This window comes from Lepidochelys olivacea (assembly GCF_965140295.1).
Source record: "Lepidochelys olivacea isolate rLepOli2 genome assembly, chromosome: 11".
Classification (NCBI taxonomy): domain Eukaryota; kingdom Metazoa; phylum Chordata; order Testudines; family Cheloniidae; genus Lepidochelys; species Lepidochelys olivacea.
In genome coordinates, this window is record NC_140421.1 from 16,096,241 (window position 1) to 16,120,650 (window position 24,410).

The window sequence follows — 24,410 nt, forward strand, 5'->3', positions numbered from 1 at the left end:
TAGATAGACATGCCAGTTTTGCTTGAGTGTAGGTTGGGCATGGGTAGCGGCTCAGGCTGGCATGGGTAGCGGCTCAGGCTGGCATTCTCACTACATACCCAAGAGAGGCCAGGCAGACTTGGACTCAGCCAAGTAGCCCAAGCTGCCACCTGTGTAACCCCAGTCTACATTGCTTTTTGTAGCATGTCTCTCTATGTGTAATGGCTGCAGTGTAGACATAGCCTTAGAAATAGCTGAATGGGAAACCACTATATCATCTTCTTTTGAACATGCTATACAGGTATCAAGAAGCAATGATGAAGCACTTCCAGCTAAATCATTCCTTTGCATGCTGAATTAAACAGACACAAATCTATGAAAAAAAACACTGAATAATTTGTTCATCTGTGCTGGAATAGAATTTTAGTCACAAACGAAAGGGATCTTGGTATAAAACACTATAAGGATTCTATGAGTACAACATAAATACAGTTTAAAGACACTGGGTCACATTCATCTTGGGATAACTCCATTCATTTCAATGGTGTTTCATCAAGGAAGAATAGGACCTATTCTGGTCTCTCATGGGATGAGACCGACCTAGGAAACCACAGTAAAGTCCTTTTGCCAGAAATTGTTAGTACAGGTTAGCAGGAAAAGGAGAGCTTTTCTCTAGTGGAGCAAACAGAGGAAAGCTCAGAAAAGAGGACTTAAAATATATGATCAATACAGGAGTTTGAGGTCAAAGAGTGAGTCGGGCAAAATTAGGCACCTGCTCCCTTGATTTCATCCAGGCACAGTGAAAACATTTCTGACCTAGGAAGATGAAATAAGCTAATAACTATCATCTCTGCACAAAGGAATTATACAACATAGCAAAAGGAAGGTCTGAAAAGTCTTTGCTTTGGAAATATTTGTGTGTAAAATGGTTTGTTTTGGAAACGGTTTCCAAACAGGCTATGCCTGCCAATATTTGTGGAATATACAGGGATTTTATACTGGGCAAGCAGAGCAATAAACCTTATTCTAAAAATAAAGCTTTAGTACAAAAAAAGTTTCAGGGGATTGATTCTCTCCAGAAATCTCTTATTAAATTCGTGCATTTTAATTCTGCTCCGTTAGAGGAGGAAGAGAGCAGCCAACCATCGGGGGACAAATCTATCTATCACCAAGGAACCTAAGCACTGATTGCAGAGGAGAGGTCAGGATTTGATAGGTAGATGTGTTAGGGCCCAGACTGAGAAGAACAGTTGCAGTTCTAGTGTGCCAGGGAGCTAAGCAGGATTCAGAAGGCCCACACAAGCATTCCTCATCCTTTCCATGGACTACAGATGTATGGAGATTGCATGTGCACAGCTAGGATAGGGTGGAGGGTCAAAAGATTACCAGCTAAATGCATCCCCCAAATTCCCCCCTGCAACATGGGGCATAGTAGCTGCCAAACATGCACTACGGCTATTCCGTGATATGGGAGGTGAGTGTGGAAGAGAAAGATTTCTTCCCTATCCTAGCCCAAATTCAGCAAAGCATTTCAGCATGTTTCAGTTTGAGCACATGCCTTTTTCCGTCCCTGTTCAGTGAAGCACTTATGCACATACTTAAAAGCTTTTCTGAATCAGAACCTTCGTCTCCAGACTAGATACCAGGGCACAGCCTGCATACCCCAGCTGCCTAAGATTAGCATGCAGATCTAAGTGCCTTTTCCTACATATTTTGTTCTGAAATAAGAAAAATATCATAATTATAATGGCACTACTCTTAATATAATCTGGAGGATGACACGGAGGTGCCAATGCTTCCTGTTGCACATAGGAAGGGAATGTGAAAAGTTAGATTTGTTACTCAGACAGCAAAAATGTGAGCTAACTCCACTTTTGCAGAAAGAAGGAAAGCAAAGAGCCATGAAATGGTGTCATCGGAAGGCACAGCCCCACTCCACTATAAGAGAGACAAGCATTATAGTAATATGGAAAGGTCTGTGGTTGCTGTTATCACTGATGTGAATAGTTTACATGTATAGGGTAACAGTTACTGCCATCATCTATTATTTGTATGATGGTCGCACATAGGCTCTCCATTCACGGATGCCATTGCACTAATTACTCCGCAAACACAGAACAGAAACACAGGCCCAAAGAATTTATAATCTCAGTATAAGTCAGGAGACAACGTGGTAGATGCAGACAGATGTGGGAGAGCTGTCAATATAAAAATGTATTTAGCAATATAGAATGGTTTGTGCAGAGAAAGTTCCCTTTTATTGCTTTAATGGCCTACCCTATTTTAGTTTTAATTAATGCATACAATTTTTAAACCACAGTGCAGTACTGTACTCTATGTACATTTACATAGACAAAAGTTAACCAGGCTATTTCTTTGCCATTTCAACTCAATATCTCCTTTGGTGGCGATGTGCTGCCAGATTTACGTACTTTGTGTCAGACACTGGCAACATTTAAAATTTTCACTTTTTATTAAAAAACTGAAAATCAATATTGCTAAGGGAAAATGCACTTTCATTTAGCATCTTCAAAGCTATGCCAGACAATTTGTGTTCTTTTTGGAACCACATGCTCTTTCAGATAACATTGACTGTTCTGATCACCAAGTTCGCTATCACCATGGCTTTAAATACAGCATAGGACGTAGGATTTACAATTAAAAATACCTGTTTAATAAAGTACTATGGGATTGTTTTTAGAATAAATCTTTCACATTACTAAAACAACTAATTTTTTGTTCTGTTCTCAACTATTGTATATGAATTCTAGGGGAAAATCATGGTGTATTCATCAAGCATGTTACAGTATCTATACAGTCAGCTATGAGCACATTACTCACTTCTAGGAATTCTACTGATGTGTCTTGAACATTTACTAACCAACATGTATGGACCAGGACAGAAGCAGAAGAATATGCATAGGTGTTTAGTTATTGCTATTAGCACTGCAAGCACCATGACTAATAAGCAACTGTGCTGTGTAGGCTGACAGCAGATAGGTTTTAATTGCCTTTTTACAAATTTCTGCCAAACCAGTTAATAAACCTCAGCTGAAAAGAAAAATCAAAAGTAATGTTTTCTCAGTCCTAATTTTAAAGTAAACTGAAAAGCTTTTTAAATAAATGCAAACACCTGGGTAAGATAAAAGATACAATACATTTAAAATACAACATGTTAGTTTCTATTTGTTCTCCTCATCTGCCAAGACAGTAGTTGAGAGTTTTGTATTTCTTTGGCAGAGCTAATGATCCCATGGCAAGCAGGAGAGAGAGCAGCATTAGACATCTGCATTGTTTTTAATTCTTGCACTGGAAACACAGGATCCAGATACTAAGCAGAAAAGGAAATAAACTAAAATTAATTTGTTAAACATAAATCAATACTTTTTCAAAAGCCTATTTACATATTCTGCTGTTGATTTAAGACTAGATCCTGCAAATGAGGTCTGTAAGTACCAATAAAAGGAGGTAATTTCTGATAGTAGAGGGCTCTTTGAGGGCTCAGTAGAGGGCTGGAAGTTGAACCTAGATATGTTCAGACTAGAAATTAGATGGATATTTTAAAGTGAGTGGAATTAACCATTAGAACAATTTACCTAGAGAATACCTCAGCTACAAGTTATGGCCTTGGGGCAAGAATCTCTTGTCAAAATTCTATGGCTTGTGTTATGCAGGAGGTCAAATTAGATTATCATAATGGTTCCTTCTGGCCTTAAAATATATTCAGTGGGAAAAAATTACCCTAACATAGGGATAAGTTTGCTTGGTGATGTGTCGTCTCTTTGCAGAAGCAAAACTCAAACTTCTGAAAACCAGCAAATGCAAAGTTAAGTTTGCCCATGCAACCTTAACTCCGCCCTATTTCAGCAATGCACCAAGATATCTCATTAATACACATCCGTTTACTCTGCCAACCCCACAGTTGCTGAAGAGTACCAGCTCTTCACCTCCTTTTTCAATCAATTCACTTTCACACACACAGGACCAAAAAAAATAAAGTTGTCATGCCACTTTCCTTCTTGTTCCCCTGGAGTTGGCAATAGCCAAGGGAATTATTTGCACAAACTTCAAGTGCAGTGAGTGTGTTAGGTGTACCTACACTAAATAGTGGAGGCAGTAGCTAGGCTTTCTTGGTAAAGGTGGGCTTGTGTTATGAGGACATGTGTAGATTACTTTGAGGTGGGTGAAAGAGCTGAGATTACAATATGGTAAAATCTATCTTTTGCACACTGCAATGTGTGAGAGCCGGGGTGAAAGTAACTTAAAGGACTTACCGGTACTCTAGAGTCCTGAGCAGGGGGGGCGTGGCCTTGATCAGAAGAGGCAGCCGGGCCCTTTAAATCAACCCCTGGCCCTTTAAAGCACCGCTGCAGCCCTGCCGCTGCTACCCCAGGGGCTCCGGCAGCGGCGCTTGGGAGGCACTTAAAGTGTCAGGGGTTGAGGCCACTGCGGGGAGCCCCAGGCCCTTTAAAGCCCCCCCAACCCCCCGAGCCCTGCCGCCAGAGCCTCTGGGGTAGTGGCAGCAGGGCTCCCGCAGCGCTTTAAAGAGCCTGGGGCTCCGGCTGCTGCGGGGAGGCCCGGGCACTTTAAAGCACCAGCATGGGGAAGCCGGCTGGACCGTACCAGCTTACTTTCACCTCTGGTGTGAGCAAAGGGAAGAGCTGCATGTGTACCTTTAGGATCCAGTATGAATCACTTAAATGCAGAATTGTGTATGTTATGCAATTAGCAGGGCACAGGGACTTTATTACAAATGGTACTGTCAGTAGCAAACTGGGATATGAGAGCAGCTTAAGCATTTATTATCCGCGTGCACTCCAGGTAAAGTGAGTGTGGTTAATATCAGGTGTAGCTGTACTGAATGGTGGAAGCAGTAGTTAGCTCTGCATGGTTGAGGTGCACTTGCGACATCTGTGGATTACTTTGTGGTGTGTGACAGAGCTGTGATACGAGATCTATGTTTTGCACCCTCTGATGTGTGTGATGAAAGGGAAGAGGTGCATGAGTACCTCCAGAATACAGTATGCATCATTTCTCTGATTGTATGGGTTATGTCATTAGCAGGACATAGGGCTTTTATTACAAAGGATATTATCAGCAGGTTGAAGAAGAGAGAATTGTAATGCTTTAAATGATAGTTAAGTGAAAGTGAGATGAAACTCTGTAAGTGTAAGGGCATTGTAAAAGACTGAAGTGGTTCTTAAAATGTACACATGTAGTATTCTTTCAAGGAAGATTGCGGATTGGATTTGGATACAAATTTTGTATCCGTGCAGGGCTCTCAAAACTATCACAACTGCTGGACACAAATCTCTGATTTGATCCAAATCTTCTCTTATGCATTGTATGAGGTGTGTATCAGGAAAAAGGCCCAGATCATTTCTCCCCAAGTGAATCACCACAGTGCCTGGTAGATCACAACCTCTTAAGTTACCACTTAGATGAGACATAGTGGCAAAACATGATGCCAATGCAGGCCACCTCTCTCCACCCAAATCAGCTTGCTGTCAGAAATCCCATGCCATGGTGTACTCCTTGCTGTCCCACAAAACTTCTGTAACTTCATTATCCAGGAATCACCCAGAATCCACATGCTGGCAATCCTGGCAGCACACACATTTATTTTCCCTCAGTGGACAAGTTACCTCCACAGTCAGTTCCAAGCCTCCATGCTACATGTCTTTGGAAACACCACATTAATATGCTATGAGGTTATATTTCATATATCAGAGCTACATTGTACACATTTATTAAGACCTAGTAAGATAATTAGGCAAGTAATATTAAATATCTGTTCAGTAGTAAGGGAAGAGTACTAACAATGAAACTTGCACCAAGGTTCACTTCCAATAAATAATTATCTACCTTAAGTAATCACTTTAAAAGGCCAGTGCTGTTACCAATGCAATTTTTTTTAAGAGGAGGACAAAGTCCACATGCAAAATCAATTGTGTATTTACATGCACGTGCAATTACTTGTACAAGCAGAAGTAGAGAATACTCTGTCTCCATTAAGCCATTGATTTTTGCTAGTGTCTTGAGCAGTTTTTGAAGATAGGCTTCACTGCCTCTGTTATGTTATTTGTGACTCCTGCAGTATTTGTATCCTTGAGTATTCTCTACATCTCTGGTTCAATGCAATATAATTTTCACTCAAAAATATATTTTCTTAATTAGCTGCACTCGTGTGCAGGCTGCTCACACCATGTGTTTACCGTGAATGAGAGAGTTATTCAGTTTCATGCACAAGAGAAGGACTTAATCAATATTCTATAGAGAAGATTAATTTAATCATAGAGTAAGGTAATTGGAATTGCAACAAACATGGCAAAGCAGGGTGGAGGACTAGACAAAGCAAGGCTCCTTCTTCTCTCTTGCACACCTATTCAGGGAACAGATGCACTGGGAATCCTGGCATTCCCATGAACACAGTTGCTGCAGGTTAGTGCTACTGTGTAGGCCAACCTCCCCATAAATGGAAGGGCAGGGGGAAGGCAGGACTAGGGCCAAGGGTTGGTTCCTCAAAGATGGAATGCATGCTTCACTTCATGAAAGAGCCCACTCTCCCCATCTATTCCCTTGCATGAAGCAAAACACACCTAGGAACTTCCACTTGGGAGATGCAACTCCATTTCAGTCTCCAGAGAAGGTTGTCAAAGTTAATTCCATTAGTGCCCTTTTACTGGACAATCGGTGTTTCTAATTCTTACGGATTCCGTCATGGAAGCCAGCTTTGGTATCTTTAAATATCTATCTTTTCAACGTGAAGGATAAATCATTCTGATTACACTTAATTTATAAACTCTGCAGCCACATAAGACTTCCTATTTTCATAACTCTTCTTCAAATACTTTATTTTGCACAAAGCCTATTGTTATTCCTCTGATTATAACACCTTGACTGCTACACAATTATGATGACACAAAGACGGGGAAGGACACAGTGTTGTTTGAAAATTTCTTGCTAACCGAAAGAATGTGAAACATTGTATCTGATCAAGAAAAAAAAACATAATAAAGATTTGAATGAGATGACAAGGACTTTTTCAGGTATATGAGTCTTAACAATATGCATTATTTTTAGAACATTATGCACAATTCTTAAAGCATCTAAACAAACAGAACCTGAAATACAATGCACAGGCATCAGAGAATAACTAGAGCTGTACAAATAAGTTGAAGTTCAACCTAAAATGTGTTTCCATATGTTATGTGTCAGAACCATTTGCACACCCTGAAATTTAGATCTGAATAAACCTGTTCCTTCAGTGGCCTGATTTTGTTATGAATCCACAGACAAGGTTCAGTTTTAAAAGAGTTCCTACATATTCATAAAGGTTCTCACAAGTGATTTGGAACTGCTGGTACAATTAAAAAATGCCATGCAATATGACCGAGGTGATCTGGATCAAATTCCATATGTAACATTAACACAATACCTAGGTTAACAGATATTTATATAGAGCATATATTAAAAATCAGTAACATATTGCAAACACATCAAAACTTCTAATGAACCAATGGTGGTTTATGACTTTTTCATGGCTTCACTAATGACAGTGTCTCGATTCATCATAAAAATGCTTCTATCTGCATTCAAACTGCTTGATAATATATACACATACCATTAATCCATTTGGCTTCTGGATTATGAACTATGAACTCTTTTTTGAAGAGATCTTCTAAAGACAATCTGGTTTCTGATGAATTTGTAAGCTCATCTAAAAAGAAACAAAGAAGCACCAGGTTACACATTTTAAAAAAAAACACTAATATATATCATGTAATTATTGTAAAATTGTTGGGATTTTAGGGGCAGATCCTACAGCTCAAAAACAAGTAAGACTCCTAATGAAGTCTATAATAATAATGCCTACTTCTTATTTACATAGCACTTTTTCATCAGGACATCGCTCATCACTTTACAAAGGAGATAAGTATCATTATTCCCATATTCCCCAGGGAAAACTGAGGCACAAGGGGGTGACTTGCCCAAGGTCACCCAGCCGGCCAATGGCAGAAGTGGAAATAGAATCTAGGTCTCGAGTTCCAGTCCAGTGTTCTAGCCACTAGGACACCCTGTCACCCCAATTCAGTGAACATTTCCTGTATGCATAGTGAAACATTAGGGATATAGTGATTACATGTTTTTTTCATACAGACTAATAAATCAATTTTTTCAGACTGGTGAAATACTGATTTACAGAAAATGAGAAATTTAGAACAAATCTTACCCACCACATATCCTAAACGGTGAGTGAAAAGAAACCCAATATCCTACCTTAACACAAGTTCCTATGGCCATGAGCCAGTTTTAAATAGAGATCATATCTCTCAGTCCCACTAACCATAATACATTACAAGAATAAGAAAATTATATTAACCTTTTCCATTATTATTTCTGTTTAACCGTAACCACTTAAATTCATATGTAAAAATAATCTGAACAGCCCATCCCGCCCCCCGCACCATCAGATCTCGGTAGATATGAGCAATGGAATTCTGGGATACAGAACTATACGTGGTACATTTTCTAGGAATACAGTGCCCACCATTAGTAAGTCCACATTTGCCAAGAGATTCCACACAATTATTTCACATGCTCAGCTAAAAGGGAGACCGTGCCATCTCAGATGTTACTAAATGGTAGTGAATGTTGATGTATATTTTTTTAAATGTCGACCCCTGCAATCACTTCCTTACTTCCAGAAAGGAAACAGCAGTCAATTCTCATTTTCCTGTGCTGAAACATCATTTATGGAAATACTTCCAGAAATCTTTTTTTTAAAAGTCATTAGGTAAATGGACCCATTAATACATGAGATTAAAAGGTATTGCTAACTGAAAGTCATTATTGCTTGTCAGGACACAAATCTCCAATTATATTTATCTTACATGTCCTAGATCACTAGCTGCTTTAGACAAACTTATATGCATAACATATGAAAGAACTCATTCCTACCAGAATATCGGGTATATATTACATATGCACAGTATCATTATTAGCCCAACTACCAGTAGATTACAGCAATTCTCCTCTTTGGCATTGGGTTTTGTCTTCCTACATAACTGACTCCCCTCTGTCTGAAAGTACCTTTTCTGTTGGGTTCAAATTTTGGCTTTGCATATTTCTGCTGATATATATTTTCAGTGACTTAGGACAGAAAGTCTAGAATCACAACAGTCAAGTAGCAGACCCTTCTCCCTTTGGTTCACCAATATATTCCCTGACTCCAATAGAGAAAAAAGAAGTCTGATTTGCAGCAGGAACATCCCATAATTCACTTAAGGTGCCAATCCTGGTCCCATTGAAGTCAATAGGAGCTTTGCCATTGCCATTACTCTTGGAGAGTACAGGCTGGTTCTAAGTCCATTGAAATCAACCCCTCCTACCCCCCAGATAAAGATCTGTGCTTCTCTTAAATGTTGTCAATACCGCTTGCTTCACTCACTTCTCTCAGTAGTATCCATGGCCTACTTGCTGTCTTCAGGAAACAACATCTCTCCCCCCCTCTCCCTCTTATACTTATCCTTAACAAAATTCAGAGTGAGACCTCTCACTATGCCATCCTTCTGTAATCTATACAGGTCTTTCCTCAAGTCTCAGTCAGCAGGAACCCTTTAAATACTTACTCTAATAAACTCTCCTCTCACTCTTCCTTTTTTCAAGGCTAACCATGTTCCACTCTTAAAACCTTCTCTCGCAAAACAGAACTCCTAATCCCCAAAAAAAGATTTCTTGACTTCTTGTGCACCTTCCCAAGAATAACCTTTTTTAAAATTCAAAGCCCAGTATTGGACACAGTATTCCAAGTGTAGTCTTACAAGGGTTTTACAGAGTAGAACTATTATCTCTCTTGATTTATACCTAATCCCCGTTTATACACCATGGAACCTTATTAGCCTTTCTTGCTGTTGATCCCACATATTGAGTCTCTACCTTCAAACTACTACATACCATTACTACAGCCTCTCCCCACCTCAGCTTCCATTAATATATTATTTAAGGTATTTTTTGCTAACATTTCTCCCTTCAGAAGCACTTATTACCTTGCACTTATTACAATCAAATTCCATAGTGCTTAATTCCTTTTGCACTTTAGCAGATCACCTGCAAATTTGGACACCATACATCATTCCCATTTCTGAATCATTTAGATAAAAGTTAAATAGAACTGGCACTGTGAAAACTCACTTGCAGCATTCAAAAAGGGTCAGATTCCATTTATTGTGACCCTAAATTCCCTGCTAGTTTGCCAACTTTCAATCCAGATCACCAATTTTATTATGACACCGGATTTTTTTTTTTTTGCATAACACTAGTTTCCTCTGAGAAACTTTATTAAATACCTTATTAAAATCATTGAAAATACATTGGACAGTATATGGAAATATTACCTGAAAGGACAACTGAACCCACTTTTCTCAGCATTCTGACAATTCACATACTTGCCAAGTAATTTTTTTGTTATAAATTGCATTTTATAACTTTAAATTGAATCTAGTACTTTTAAGCATTGTTTTTAACCATCTAGTTTAGAAAAATAGACATCTTCAAACAACTATACTGTGTAATGTTTGAAGAGTAAAACTCTCCTAATGCTAAGACGGTATTTAAATAAAACCATATTTGTGATCTTTTAGTCTAGGTGTCCATGCTGTAAACATCTCAAATTATGTAATTTTTTAGCAAGATGTTGGTTTCACACCAACAGACTCAGAAATACTCTTTTAAATTCCCAAAATGCTCAGTTAATTCATGGAAAGACAAGCTGCTCATCATGTAAGCTATCAGAAGACTGCAATTTGTATTTTTAGTCTAAATATGAATTTGTATGCATACTGTAGAGTGTATTTTCTGTCTGTCTGTTAAAGACTCTCTTTTCCCCCTTAATGTTTATTATTACATTGCAGAATAGTCTACCATCTCTTTTCCATTTCCATTTTAAATTTTATTGAGTTATTCATTGAAGGGCTAACATTTCCCAGGTCCCCAACTAACTTGATAGATTTTTGTATTTCCAGTTGAATATATATTCAACTGGAATCATAACAATCCATACATATATTATGTAGATTATATATATATTGTAGATTACTGGAGTCAGAGTTGAATTCAAGTGTTAAAAGATAAAAAGTGTTACATTTTTATACTGTGCAGTAAACTGACAGCTGAACTGCTTAACAATTGGTGCACATTCGTACACAGACAGCAAACCTTCATATTTTAACTAAATTAAAGACTGAAAAGCAGAAATCAAGTAGAGTAGAAACTCACTCATATGAACTAATAGATAAGAAAATGCTTTTGCAAATTAGCAAGTAAATGAACAGACAATTAGACTCCAGCAGGTGCACATGCGGCCCTATGAGTAATTTTTGTTTTTACCGCTGCTTTGTGCCACGCCGCGTTACCATGAGCTTGCCCCTGAACTCCAAGCCCTTCCTGACAGGGAAGCCGGTGATGGTGTAGCTGAAGTGGGGGATGGAGTACAAGGGCTACCTGGTATCTGTCGACGGCTACATGAACATGCAACTTGCAAACACAGAAGAATACATAGATGGGGTGTTGTCAGGACACCTTGGTGAAGTTTTGAAAAGATGTAACAATGTCCTGTACATCAGAGAAGTAGAAGAAGAAGAAGATGGGGAAATGAGAGAATAAGTTTCTATATTTCTGGAAAATAAAGATCAGTTTTTCACAAAAAAAAAAAAATAAAGGAAGAATAGCGCCTTACAAAATTTACTTTGTACAGTTATTTTATAAAACTAGTTTAGTTTTAATTATTTAATTTAATACTTCAAATTTTAGATGAATAATCTGTTCTACTTTGAGAAAAAAAAATATGTCCTGGTAATATGAGACCTAAGTATATCATCCTGGTAATATGAGACCTGGTAATATAAGACCTAAGTATATCATCCTGCTTTTAAATATTGGCTGTGTGACTTTGGGGGAGCCATAGCACCTCTGTGTCTCCATTTTCCCATCTGCAAACTGGGGATAATAATGTCTCTATAAAGCACTTTGATATCTGTGGATGAAAAGCACTATATACAAGCAAAATAATATCACTACATGGAACAACTTACATTCCTCAGGGTATGTCTACACTACGAAATTAGGTCAAATTTATAGAAGTCGGTTTTTTTGAAATCGGTTTTATATATTCGAGTGTGTGTGTCCCCACAGAAAATGCTCTAAGTGCATTAACTCGGCGGAGCGCTTCCACAGTACCGAGGCAAGCGTCGACTTCCGGAGCGTTGCACTGTGGGTAGCTATCCCACAGTTCCCACAGTCTCCGCTGCCCATTGGAATTCTGGGTTGATATCCCAATGCCTGATGGGGCTAAAACATTGTCGCGGGTGGTTCTGGGTACATATCGTCAGGACCCCGTTCCCACCCTCCCTCCCCCCGTGAAAGCAAGGGCAGACAATCATTTCGCGCCTTTTTTCCTGAGTTACCTGTGCAGACGCCATACCACGGCAAGCATGGAGCCCGCTCAGGTAACCGTCACCCTATGTCTCCTGGGTGCTGGCAGACGCGGTACGGCTTTGCTGCACAGTAGCAGCAACCCATTGCCTTCTGGCAGCAGACGGTGCAATACGACTGGTAGTCGTCCTCGTCGTGTCCGAGGTGCTCCTGGCCACGTCGGCTGGGAGCACCTGGGCAGACATGGGCGCAGGGACTAAATTTGGAGTGACTTGACCAGGTCATTCTCTTTAGTCCTGCAGTCCTATTGAACCGTCTTATGGTGAGCGGGCAGGCGATACGGACTGCTAGCAGTCGTACTGTACCATCTTCTGCCAGGCAGGCAAGAGATGTGGATGGCATGCAGTCCTTCTGCACCGTCTGCTGCCAGCCAAAGATGTAAAGGATAGATGGAGTGGGTCAGAACAAGAAATAGACCAGATTTGTTTTGTACTCATTTTCCTCCTCCCCTGTCTAGATCACACTGCAGTCAGTCACAGAGAAGGCGCAGCGAGGTTAATCTAGCCATGTATCAATCAGAGGCCAGGCTAACCTCCTTGTTCCAATAACAACGATAACTTTGGTGCACCATTTCTTATTGGAACCCTCCGTGCAGTCCTGCCTGAAATACTCCTTGATGTACAGGCACACCCTTTGTTGATTTTAGCTCCCTGAAGCCAACTCTGTAAGCCGTGTCGTCAGTCGCCCCTCCCTCCGTCAGAGCAACGGCAGACAATCGTTCCGCGCCTTTTTTCTGTGCGGACGCCATACCAAGGCAAGCATGGAGGCCGCTGAGCTCATTTTGGCAATTAGGAGCACATCAACCACCACACGCATTATCCAGCAGTATATGCAGCACCAGAACATGGCAACGCGATACCGGGCGAGGAGGCGACGTCAGCGCGGTCCCGTGAGTGATCAGGACATGGACACAGATTTCTCTGAAAGCATGGGCCCTGCCAATGCATGCATCATGGTGCTAATGGGGCAGGTTCATGCTGTGGAACGCCGATTCTGGGCTCGGGAAACAAGCACAGACTGGTGGGACCGCATAGTGTTGCAGGTCTGGGACGATTCCCAGTGGCTGCGAAACTTTCGCATGCGTAAAGGCACTTTCATGGAACTTTGTGACTTGCTTTCCCCTGCCCTGAAGCGCATGAATACCAGGATGAGAGCAGCCCTCACAGTTGAGAAGCGAGTGGCGATAGCCCTGTGGAAGCTTGCAACGCCAGACAGCTACCGGTCAGTTGGGAATCAATTTGGAGTGGGCAAATCTACTGTGGGGGCTGCTGTGATGCAAGTAGCTCACGCAATCAAAGATCTGCTGATATCAAGGGTAGTGACCCTGGGAAATGTGCAGGTCATAGTGGATGGCTTTGCTGCAATGGGATTCCCTAACTGTGGTGGGGCTATAGACGGAACCCATATCCCTATCTTGGCACCAGAGCACCAAATCGGCGAGTACATAAACCGCAAGGGGTACTTTTCGATAGTGCTGCAAGCTCTGGTGGATCACAAGGGACGTTTCACCAACATCAACGTGGGATGGCCGGGAAAGGTGCATGACGCTCGCATCTTCAGGAACTCTGGTCTGTTTCAAAAGCTGCAGGAAGGGACTTTATTCCCAGACCAGAAAATAACTGTTGGGGATGTTGAAATGCCTATATGTATCCTTGGGGACCCAGCCTACCCCTTAATGCCATGGCTCATGAAGCCGTACACAGGCAGCCTGGACAGTGGTCAGGAGCTGTTCAACTACAGGCTGAGCAAGTGCAGAATGGTGGTAGAATGTGCATTTGGACGTTTAAAGGCGCGCTGGCGCAGTTTACTGACTCGCTTAGACCTCAGCGAAACCAATATTCCCACTGTTATTACTGCTTGCTGTGTGCTCCACAATATCTGTGAGAGTAAGGGGGAGACGTTTATGGCGGGGTGGGAGGCTGAGGCAAATTGCCTAGCTGCTGGTTACGCGCAGCCAGACACCAGGGCGGTTAGAAGAGCACAGGAGGGCGCGGTACGCATCAGAGAAGCTTTGAAAACCAGTTTCATGACTGGCCAGGCTACAGTGTGAAAGTTCTGTTTGTTTCTCCTTGATGAAACCCCCCGCCCCTTGGTTCACTCTACTTCCCTGTAAGCTAACCACCCTCCCCTCCTCCCTTTAATCACCGCTTGCAGAGGCAATAAAGTCATTGCTGCTTCACAGTCATGCATTCGTTATTCATTCATCACACAAATAGGGAGATGACTACCAAGGTATCCCAGGAGGGGTGGTGGAGGAGGGAAGGAAAATGCCACACAGCACTTTAAGAACAGCACTTTAAAAGTTTACAACTTTAAAATTTATTGAATGACAGCCTTCTTTTTTTTGGGCAATCCTCTGTGGTGGAGTGGCTGGTTGGCCGGAGGCTCCCCCACCGCGTTCTTGGGCGTCTGGGTGTGGAGGCTATGGAACTTGGGGAGGAGGGCGGTTGGTTACAGAGGGGCAGCAGTGGCAGTCTGTGCTCCAGCTGCCTTTGCTGCAGCTCAACCATACACTGGAGCATTCTGGTTTGGTCCTGCAGCAGCCTCAGCATTGAATCCTGCCTCCTCTCATCACGCTGGCGCCACATTTGAGCTTCAGCCCTGTCTTCAGCCCGCCACTTACTCTCTTCAGCCCTCCACCTCTCCTCCCGGTCATTTTGTGCTTTCCTGCACTCTGACATTATTTGCCTCCACGCATTCGTCTGTGCTCTGTCAGTGTGGGAGGACAGCATGAGCTCGGAGAACATTTCATCGCGAGTGCGTTTTTTTTTCTTTCTAAGCTTCACTAGCCTCTGGGAAGGAGAAGATCCTGTGATCATTGAAACACATGCAGCTGGTGGAGAAAAAAAAAAGGACAGCGGTATTTAAAAAGACACATTTTATAAAACAGTCGCTACACTCTTTCAGGGTAAACCTTGCTGTTAACATTACATACATAGCACATGTGCTTTCGTTACAAGGTCGCATTTTGCCTCCTCCCACCGCGTGACTACCCCCTCAACCTTCCCCCCTCCCTGTGGCTAACAGCGGGGAACATTTCTGTTCAGCCACAGGCAAACAGCCCAGCAGGAATGGGCTATACTGAGTGTCCCTGAAGAAAAGCACTCTATTTCAACCAGGTGACCATGAATTATATCTCACTCTCCTGAGGATAACACAGAGAGATAAAGAACGGATGTTGTTTGAATGCCAGCAAACATACACTGCAATGCTTTGTTCTACAGTGATTCCCGAGTATGTGTTACTGGCCTGGAGTGATAAAGTGTCCTACCATGAAGGACGAAATAAGGCTGCCCTCCCCAGAAACCTTTTGCAAAGGCTTTAGGACTACATCTAGGAGAACCGCAAATGCCAGGGCAAAGTAATCCTTTCACATGCTTGCTTTTAAACCATGTATAGCATTTTAAAAGGTACACTCACCAGAGGTCCCTTCTCCGCCTGCTGGGTCCAGGAGGCAGCCTTGGGTGGGTTCGGGGGGTACTGGCTCCAGGTCTAGGGTGAGAAACAGTTCCTGGCTGTCGGGAAAACCGGTTTCTCCGCCTGCTTGCTGTGAGCTATCTACAACCTCCTCCTCCTCATCATCTTCTTCGTCCCCAAAACCTGCTTCCTTATTGCCTCCATCTCCATTGAAGGAGTCAAACAACACGGCTGGGGTAGTGGTGGCTGAACCCCCTAAAATGGCATGCAGCTCATCATAGAAGCGGCATGTTTGGGGCTCTGACCCAGAGCGGCTGTTCGCCTCTCTGGTTTTCTGGTAGGCTTGCCTCAGCTCCTTCAGTTTCACGCGGCACTGCTTCGGGTCCCTGTTATGGCCTCTGTCCTTCATGCCCTGGGAGATTTTCACAAAGGTTTTGGCATTTCGAAAACTGGAACGGAGTTCTGATAGCACGGATTCCTCTCCCCAAACAGCGATCAGATCCCGTACCTCCCGTTCGGTCCATGCTGGAGCTCTTTTGCGATTCTGGGACTCCATCATGGTCACCTGTGCTGATGAGCTCTGCATGGTCACCTGCAGCTTGCCACGCTGGCCAAACAGGAAATGAGATTCAAAAGTTTGCGGTTCTTTTCCTGTCTACCTGGCCAGTGCATCTGAGTTGAGAGTGCTATCCAGAGCGGTCAGAATGGAGCACTCTGGGATAGCTCCCGGAGGCCAATACCATCGAATTGTGTCCACAGTACCCCACATTCGAGCTGGGAACGTCGATTTAAGCGCTAATCCACTTGTCAGGGGTGGAGTAAGGAAATCGATTTTAAGAGCCCTTTAAGTCGAAATAAAGGGCTTCACTGTGTGGACGGGTGCAGGTTTAAATCGATTTAACGTTGCTAAATTCGACCTAAAGTCCTAGTGTAGACCAGGGCTCAGTATTAGCTTGAGGAAAGTAACCTAAACCCAGTCAAGAGTACCAGAATAAACATATTCTACATGTGTGATATAGTATCTAACAAGCTATGATTTTTTCCTCCCCCATGACCTTCATATTATGGTATTTGGAATTAAACACAAATGCTATTAGAAGACTCTTGGGAAATATAGGAATCAGTGGAGATTCATAGTATGAGCAAGCAACATAAAATGAACAAGTTCCTGCACTTTTCTATATTGTATTTTTTACTTCTTCAGTCTGATTCTCTTTTAACAATAAGTAAGATATCACTAGTTCTGCCTGTATCCCTCATTATCAATATAATGAATATCTGCTCCAATTAGTTCTACAAATTCAAGTTTTATTTCGTGTCATAATAAAAATCCTTGAAATCTGGGTAAATAATTTTTCTTTGGTTTTAGCACTGCTTATATCCTTTACAAAAGAAGATGAAAAGACAATGTCTATATTAATGTCAAGGTGGGAGAGGTAATATCTTTTATTAGACCAATTTCTGTTTCTGAAAGAGAAGCTTTTTAGCTTATACAGAGCTCTTCTTTTTATTATTTTTATTAATGTCAATATTTGTATGGAACTAATGTCATAAATTCATATATAAGTTATCTTATTGAACATTTGTTTTTCTCTTGGGAACAATAAGTAGGATCTGAATTACTGTTTGAAGCTTTAGAAATACACAGCATGTATTCATGTGACACCTGCTTAGTTCTAGGTATTAGGCAGGAAATTACATGCCCCACAATAAGAAAAGGAGTACTTGTGGCACCTTAGAGACTAACCAATCTATTTGAGCATGAGCTTTCGTGAGCTACAGCTCACTTCATTGGATGAGCTGTAGCTCACGAAAGCTCATGCTCAAATAAATTGGTTAGTCTCTAAGGTGCCACAAGTACTCCTTTTCTTTTTGCGAATACAGACTAACACGGCTGTTACTCTGAATGCCCCACAATGCAATTAAATCTGCTAGTTAACTACAAGCAAAAGCTATTATTTGTGTTGGACACAGCAATATGCATTATTAGACTTAGCCATGCCTAGACAACATTATAAATGATAACAAGGAAAGGTTAAGAACTAGCTGTGAGATACACACTGAGGAAAACAAGTCCTGCCAAAGATATTCACAAGGTTACATGGAACTCACCAGATGGGCAAACTAAAATCCAGATCGACCACATGATTAGCAGTCAAAAGCATAGAAGATAATTGATGGATGTTAAACTCTACAGAAGTGCCAAGCATGGCGGTGATCATGAACTACTAATGGGAAAGATTAAGTTAAAGTGCAAAGCAAAGATGGGTGCAACTGGACCCAAATTTGATCTTGATAAGTCAAAGGATAGCTCTGTGGGGGAAGCATACAAGATGAGGTTTGGAGGGCATTTCAGGCCATTAATTTATGATGAAGAAATGTCACTACAGAACAGATGGGAAATATTATAGGAAGCAGTACAAAATACACTAGAGAAAGTTATTGGAAGGCGTAAGAAAACATGGGAAAGCTGGACAACAATGAAACAAGAACATTACAAGAAAAGTGTAAACAAGCCAAGACTGCGAGGAAAGAAGAAGTAGTAAAAGTGTGCAAAGCAGTGAAGACTGAACAAGCAAAAGTGCTGGAAAGAAGAGGCTCAACAACTAGAAGAGGCATCAAGAAAAAAAGATATGAGAACAATATAAAAAATGGTTAAGCTGTATGGACACACAATCAGGCCAATGATGCAAATCATAAGAAAGGCTACCGGTGAACTGACAACAAATGCCAAAGAGGTGCTGGAAATATGGAAGGAGCATTGTAACAAAGTGCTGAACCCTGTATTTCATCCAGATGCAAGCATTCTAGACATGCTGGATGAACAGGGCAGCTTGCAATGTAGAATGGCTACCAGCATTGAACCACCATCAGAAGAAGAAATAGAAAGAGAAAGAGAAATAAGGCAGCTAAAAATGGGAAAGCTACAGGGTTAAACAATATAACAGATAAGCTGCTAAAAGCTGGCAGGACAAGCACTATTCAAAGCATTTGGAAAAAATATATAATAGAGTATGGGAACAAGAGGAGATACAATGACTGATTAAAGGCAATAGTTGTACCAATTCAGAAAAAAAGAGATCCTACCAATGTGAATAATTATAGAGCCGTAAGATTATTATAAATACTGGGAAAGTTATTGTCAACAGATTAAGGCCACTTTTAGAGGAAGTGGTAGGTAAGATTTAGTGCTGCTTCAGATTAGGCTGATGTCATGCTCTGACAGTTGATGGAAGAAAGGGACAATGGAGATTTAAGATGTTTGCTGTTTTCATCAACTACATGAAGGTATTGGATTCAGTTTGGAGAAAAAACATTATGGAAAGCCATAAAATCACATGGTTTACTTATAGGATAACTACAATTATAAAAGTGTACAAAGCCTCTAGTATTATCAGAATTGATGGAAAATTAAGCAACACGTTCAAATCAAAGTTTGCTGTAAGATAAGGTGGCTGTATATTGGAAAAGGGGAAACAGATAAAGTGTTGAAATGCAGCAGCAGCAAAGAAGTCATAGAATAAGTACAATTTTATGTATACCTAGGAAGCTTAACCAGTTCCACCAAGAATGTGATTAAAAGGAGATGTTCTTTAGATACAAATGCTACACAGAATTTGGTTTTTATCCATCCATAATTTCACCATTACATTTGGTACCAAAGTGAAAATGTATCAAACCAGTGTACTTAAAAGCATTACTCTCTGGTCTGAAACCAACTGCATTAAATGAAACAGACATCAGAAGGCCGAAGGCTGTAACAATGACAGTTCTTTGGAAGATAACGTGTAAAGAAGGAATGATTTTAAGGCAAACAAAGTTCAAAGAAGAGTAGGATGTGAAATCAGGGTACAGGACTGGCTGCAAATGAAAAGTTTCAGAATGTGGGGACACTGCAGAAGACAAACATGTAATAGGATGCCAAAAAAAAACCCACACATGCAACCAAAGTCAGTCAGAATTAGAGGCCAACCACCAACTCAATGGTGGGATATGATATGCAGGGTCATGACCAGGCTGGGCTTCATGGAGAAACAAACCATGGACAGAAATAAATGGTGACACTGTACTGCTCCCTGTGTCCATTAAGATACTTTGGGATGAGAAGAAAAAGATTATAAAGCACTCTTCATCTTCAAAGTAGTTTGCTCAGACTAGTGGTATTAGAAACTGGAAGCAATATATTCTGAATGATCCTGAGATAACATGAAACTTAACTGTCACTACTGCGCTAAACATACTAATTCCTATCAAGTGTATTTCACAGGAAGATTTTTACAAAAAGATTACATTTTATTAAGGCAGATTTAGACCAACTACAAGTACTAATGACCAGTGATTATTTCTGTTTCTAGATTTACAAGATGTAGTCTATTTTTTTCTAATGCTAGACATCCCAGTTGCCTTTGAGACACTTGAGACCAACTAATCCAACTACAGTATTTAACACATATAAGCAAAAATCTCAGTTTACCTAACTAGTTTTTAAAAGTTTTATAAAATAATAAATAATTAGAATAATAATATAAATTATTTGCTCCGGAAAATGAGGTGTGGACAGCACGGGCTCGAGACACCAAGCAGTTGTGATGCAAGCTTCCTCTCAAAGCTCTCTATGTCCTTCATTCCTGACCTGCATAAAATCCTTCTTTTTCCAATCCTAGATCCTTGCAGAGCAGATTCTGTTAATTACACCAAACTGGGAAGTTTCTTAGGGAAATCATAGCAACTGACATAACAATACTGGTTTTCACTTGTGTGACTTGAACTGTTGGCAAAGACCAGTGTAAGGGGGGACATACATTCTAACAACATAACATAGTGTTAGTCCATATGTTGTAGAGGGTTTTTTTAAAAAAATCTTTGCCTCTGAAGGCTTTGAAATACTCCTTCAAATTTGCCACTGTTAACAATAGGTTTTCAAACATAAGGGCCAAAACTGACTTTAATTGCTTTGAGTTTCAGCATAATTCTTTCTAGCTTTTGCCATCCCCTCAAACAAGAAATCCTCTCCTTGAAAAGAAAGAAATATACTTCAGTCACTAGGGTGGCTTTGGGTATATCATGACATACATGCTCCCAAATTTACCTTTCTTGATCCCCAGAAGAATCCGCTCCCCTCTAACTGGGGTTAGATTAGCCCAACTTTTCCTAGTTTAGCCTCAGATCCTAACCCATTCACACAGATGTTCACTGTATTAGTCATCCAATCACTAGTATACAGACCTCTAAGATGATTATTAGATTTCTGCTCTATATTCCTCCTTGTCTCTCCTTTGTCCATACTGCAATTTCCCATGTCCCCCACAGATTCCTACCCTTCATCCAGGTCTCCATGTTTTGGACTTATCTGTTGGCATTTGTCTTCTGCCCCATCAAACGTAGTTTAAAGCCCACCTTACTAGGTTTGCCAGTCTGTATCTGAAGATACTTTTCCCCTTCCTTGAAAGTGGACCCCATCTCTACTTGGAACAGGATCTCATGGTCAAGACAACCAAAGCCCTGTTGGCAACAATATTTGTGGAGCCATGCATTTACCTCCAGAATATGTCTCTCTCTGCTGGAACCCCTACCCTTCACTGGAAGGATCAAAGAGAACACCATCTGTGCCCCCAAATCTTTCACCCGCACTCCAAGAGTCCTGTGCTCCTTCTGATCTGCTCAGAGTCATATCTTTTTCAGTATCATTATTGCCCACATGAGTGAGCAGAATGGGGTAATAGTCTGAGGTGCAGATGATCCTCAGTAATCCTTCCATAACATCTCAGATATGGGTCCCTGGCAGGCACCACATCTCCTGGGATGCCAGCTCAGGCCTACAGATGGATCCCCCTTCAGAAGGGAGTCACCAACCACCACTACCCTTTGTTTTCTCTTGAGAGTGGTGGCTACGAACCTCCCAGCCGTGGGTGTACATAGTGGATATCTCCATAATACAGGGAAAGCAGCACAGTCTAGCACTCAGGCATGCTCTGTTCAGCCACCTTTCCTCACAAGTGGCAGCCTTGTCCTCTTTGCTCCCTTCCCAGACAATCTGGCCCCCTCCCTGACTGAGAAGCAGCTCCAAGCTTCTGTGCCTGCTATCATTCAGCCCATTCTTTGCTTACTTCGTAGCCCTTTTCCAGTGGCCAGATAATCTGACTCGTTTACTTGCCCAGATAGCACTTCTACTTGTCCCTTGGTTATGAGTTATAGGAATTTTTCACAGCCTGTTTACACTTTCTGCCAGCTCCGTAGTGTGTAAATTACATCAACATAACCACAGGCTAAGGGAGACTAACAGGGTTGTTAGGAGTCTAACTTAAATTTGGTCCATCATATCTAAGCTTTCCAGTGTGATGATTCAATTAATGCTAAATTAACCTAAACAGCAAATACTAAAATATACAAATGAATTTGTAACATCTAATTATTGATTCATAAAGTATACTAGATAATTATGCAAAAAATATACAAATGCAACTGAGTGAAAATTAATCAGGAAAATATATAGCTTCATCAATGGTTTGCAAATTCCAAGGCTATGGAACTTAAAAAGCACATTCAAATACAAACCAAATGAATAACATTTCCAATACAGAATATTTTCAGACCAATATTTACCACTGATATATGCATCTCAGTTCACTTATTTTAAATAATCTCTGTCTGATTGGGAGAAATCAATGAATTTTTTCTTTTCTTTGCAACATGTTCAATGTTGCCTTCTATCTGGGCTTCTATCCTGGTTTAAATGTTTGCTATCCCAACAGAAAAAGGACTTCCACTAAAAATATGTCTTGGATAAATTAGAATAAAGAAAACTTGCAGCAAAACTAAAACATCCATGTGTAGGAACTTACATTGTCCAGACTTGCTGAATAGGCATATTAATATTATTTTTGCAAATCAGTTGTTAAATAAATACCTTCAGTTCTCTCTGATTTATTGTGTGTATATGACAGTGAGAGATACATATACACTGATGTGGCTGGATATAAAAATTTCATGTTCAGTATTAGCACATTTTAAACAAAGTTTTCTATATATACCCAGGGATCTGAAAATACACCAGGAGGCAACCACCCATGACTTTAATTAATTTCACATATACGGAAGCCAATGGGGATTTTGAGTGGATGTATAATGGCAGGTCCAAATGTGCATCATAGAGGTCACTCTGTGCCTACTTTGGATACTGAAATTCAAGCAGCCAGAAGTTAAAATGAGCAAAGACAAGTGTTAATGTTATACTTATAAGTCATTTTGAAAATTACATTATGAATCAAAATGTCTTCAGTAAGAATATATATAAAAAGAGAGAGAGAGATTACCTGGGGTTAAAAGAATGACAGACAAAGTGATGAGTGAACATACAACTAGAATCACCAGCAGTGCAATTGCAATTCCCTTCCAGTTCCTCTGCGGAGGGCTGTTACTTCCAAGCTCCTGCAGAGATTAAAAAAAAATGTTTCATAATTACATATAATCCTGGAAAAATGTATGAATACAAGAAATGATTCTGCAGATTGTTCTAATCATACTATACGTGAGCTGATTATCAACCTTCTCCTCTCTGTAGTTCATTTAATTATTCAAAGTACATAATTTTTAGATCTTTTTAATAGAGATGTATTTTTAAACAATTTTATTTCCCTAAGAGACAATCAAATTGAGCATATGCAAGCTGTCCAAAATATGACTGGTGTTAACGTGTGCTGAACATAAACTTCAGGACAATATCAACTGGCACTTTTACAAGATAATTACAGAAATAAAGTGTGGCAATTTACTGTATTTCTACCTAAAGTGGTATGGACCATAAAAGGTTTAAATACACAAGCTTTTAATGTATAATGTTAAACTTCTTATTTGTAATGGAAAACATTGACAAAACTGCCAAAGGATCAAAGTATTCCTTCTTAAACTGAACAGCATTTCTTCCTCTATACAGGTTTCAGAGTGGTAGCTGTGTTAGTCTGTATCAGCAAAAAGTACGAGGAGTCCTTTGGCACCTTGGACTAAATTTGTTAGTCTCTAAGGTGCCACAAGTACTCCTCGTTCTTTTTCCTCTATACAGTAGTTCATCTGCAAACTGCTCTCCTGTCACTCGTAATAATCAACAGTAGCTTGTAACAATATTAAATGAATGCTTCTGTAACTACTACTCCATGTAATCATATATTCTCCTTTGGTTACCTGTGTAGCTCATGTTAACATTAGCCAAATGGGATTTTAAGTTAGTCAACAGAAGTAATGCATAGTTTCTATTTCATCTAGGATTTCATACTGCACCATCATTGCCTTACAGAATAGAAAAATACATCAAGGTGATACCTGGTTGGTATTGGTCTCTCCCTCCCCCACATGAAACAGCACTTTCTCCATCTGCATCTGGCAAGACAAGTTCTGACTTTTTCTCTCTGATATTGACCTTATCACAATTATCCATGCCTTTGTCACCTCAAGATTAGATTGCTATCATACACTCTATGAGGGATTACAGTTTGGGAGCATTTAAAAGTTGAAGCAAGTGCAGAATG

The 24,410-nt window shown here is 40.6% G+C and overlaps 1 protein-coding gene and 1 pseudogene across 3 annotated transcripts in view; one reads left to right on the forward strand and one right to left on the reverse strand.

The window, feature by feature from the left end:
• DPP10 (dipeptidyl peptidase like 10) overlaps positions 1–24,410 on the reverse strand; it is an 876,126-nt gene that overhangs the window by 307,470 nt on the left and 544,246 nt on the right. For both annotated transcript variants that reach the window (XM_084642969.1, XM_084642968.1), the window contains exons 2-3: positions 23,202–23,316; positions 7,604–7,699 (exon numbers count right to left, since the gene is read on the reverse strand). In XM_084642969.1, coding sequence (XP_084499095.1) covers positions 7,604–7,699; positions 23,202–23,316 — 211 coding nt within the window. The remainder of the gene's footprint in view (positions 1–7,603; positions 7,700–23,201; positions 23,317–24,410) is intronic.
• Positions 11,395–11,643, forward strand: LOC311528081 (small nuclear ribonucleoprotein F pseudogene; annotated as a pseudogene). The gene has a single exon. The product of its transcript is annotated as a small nuclear ribonucleoprotein F pseudogene (transcript).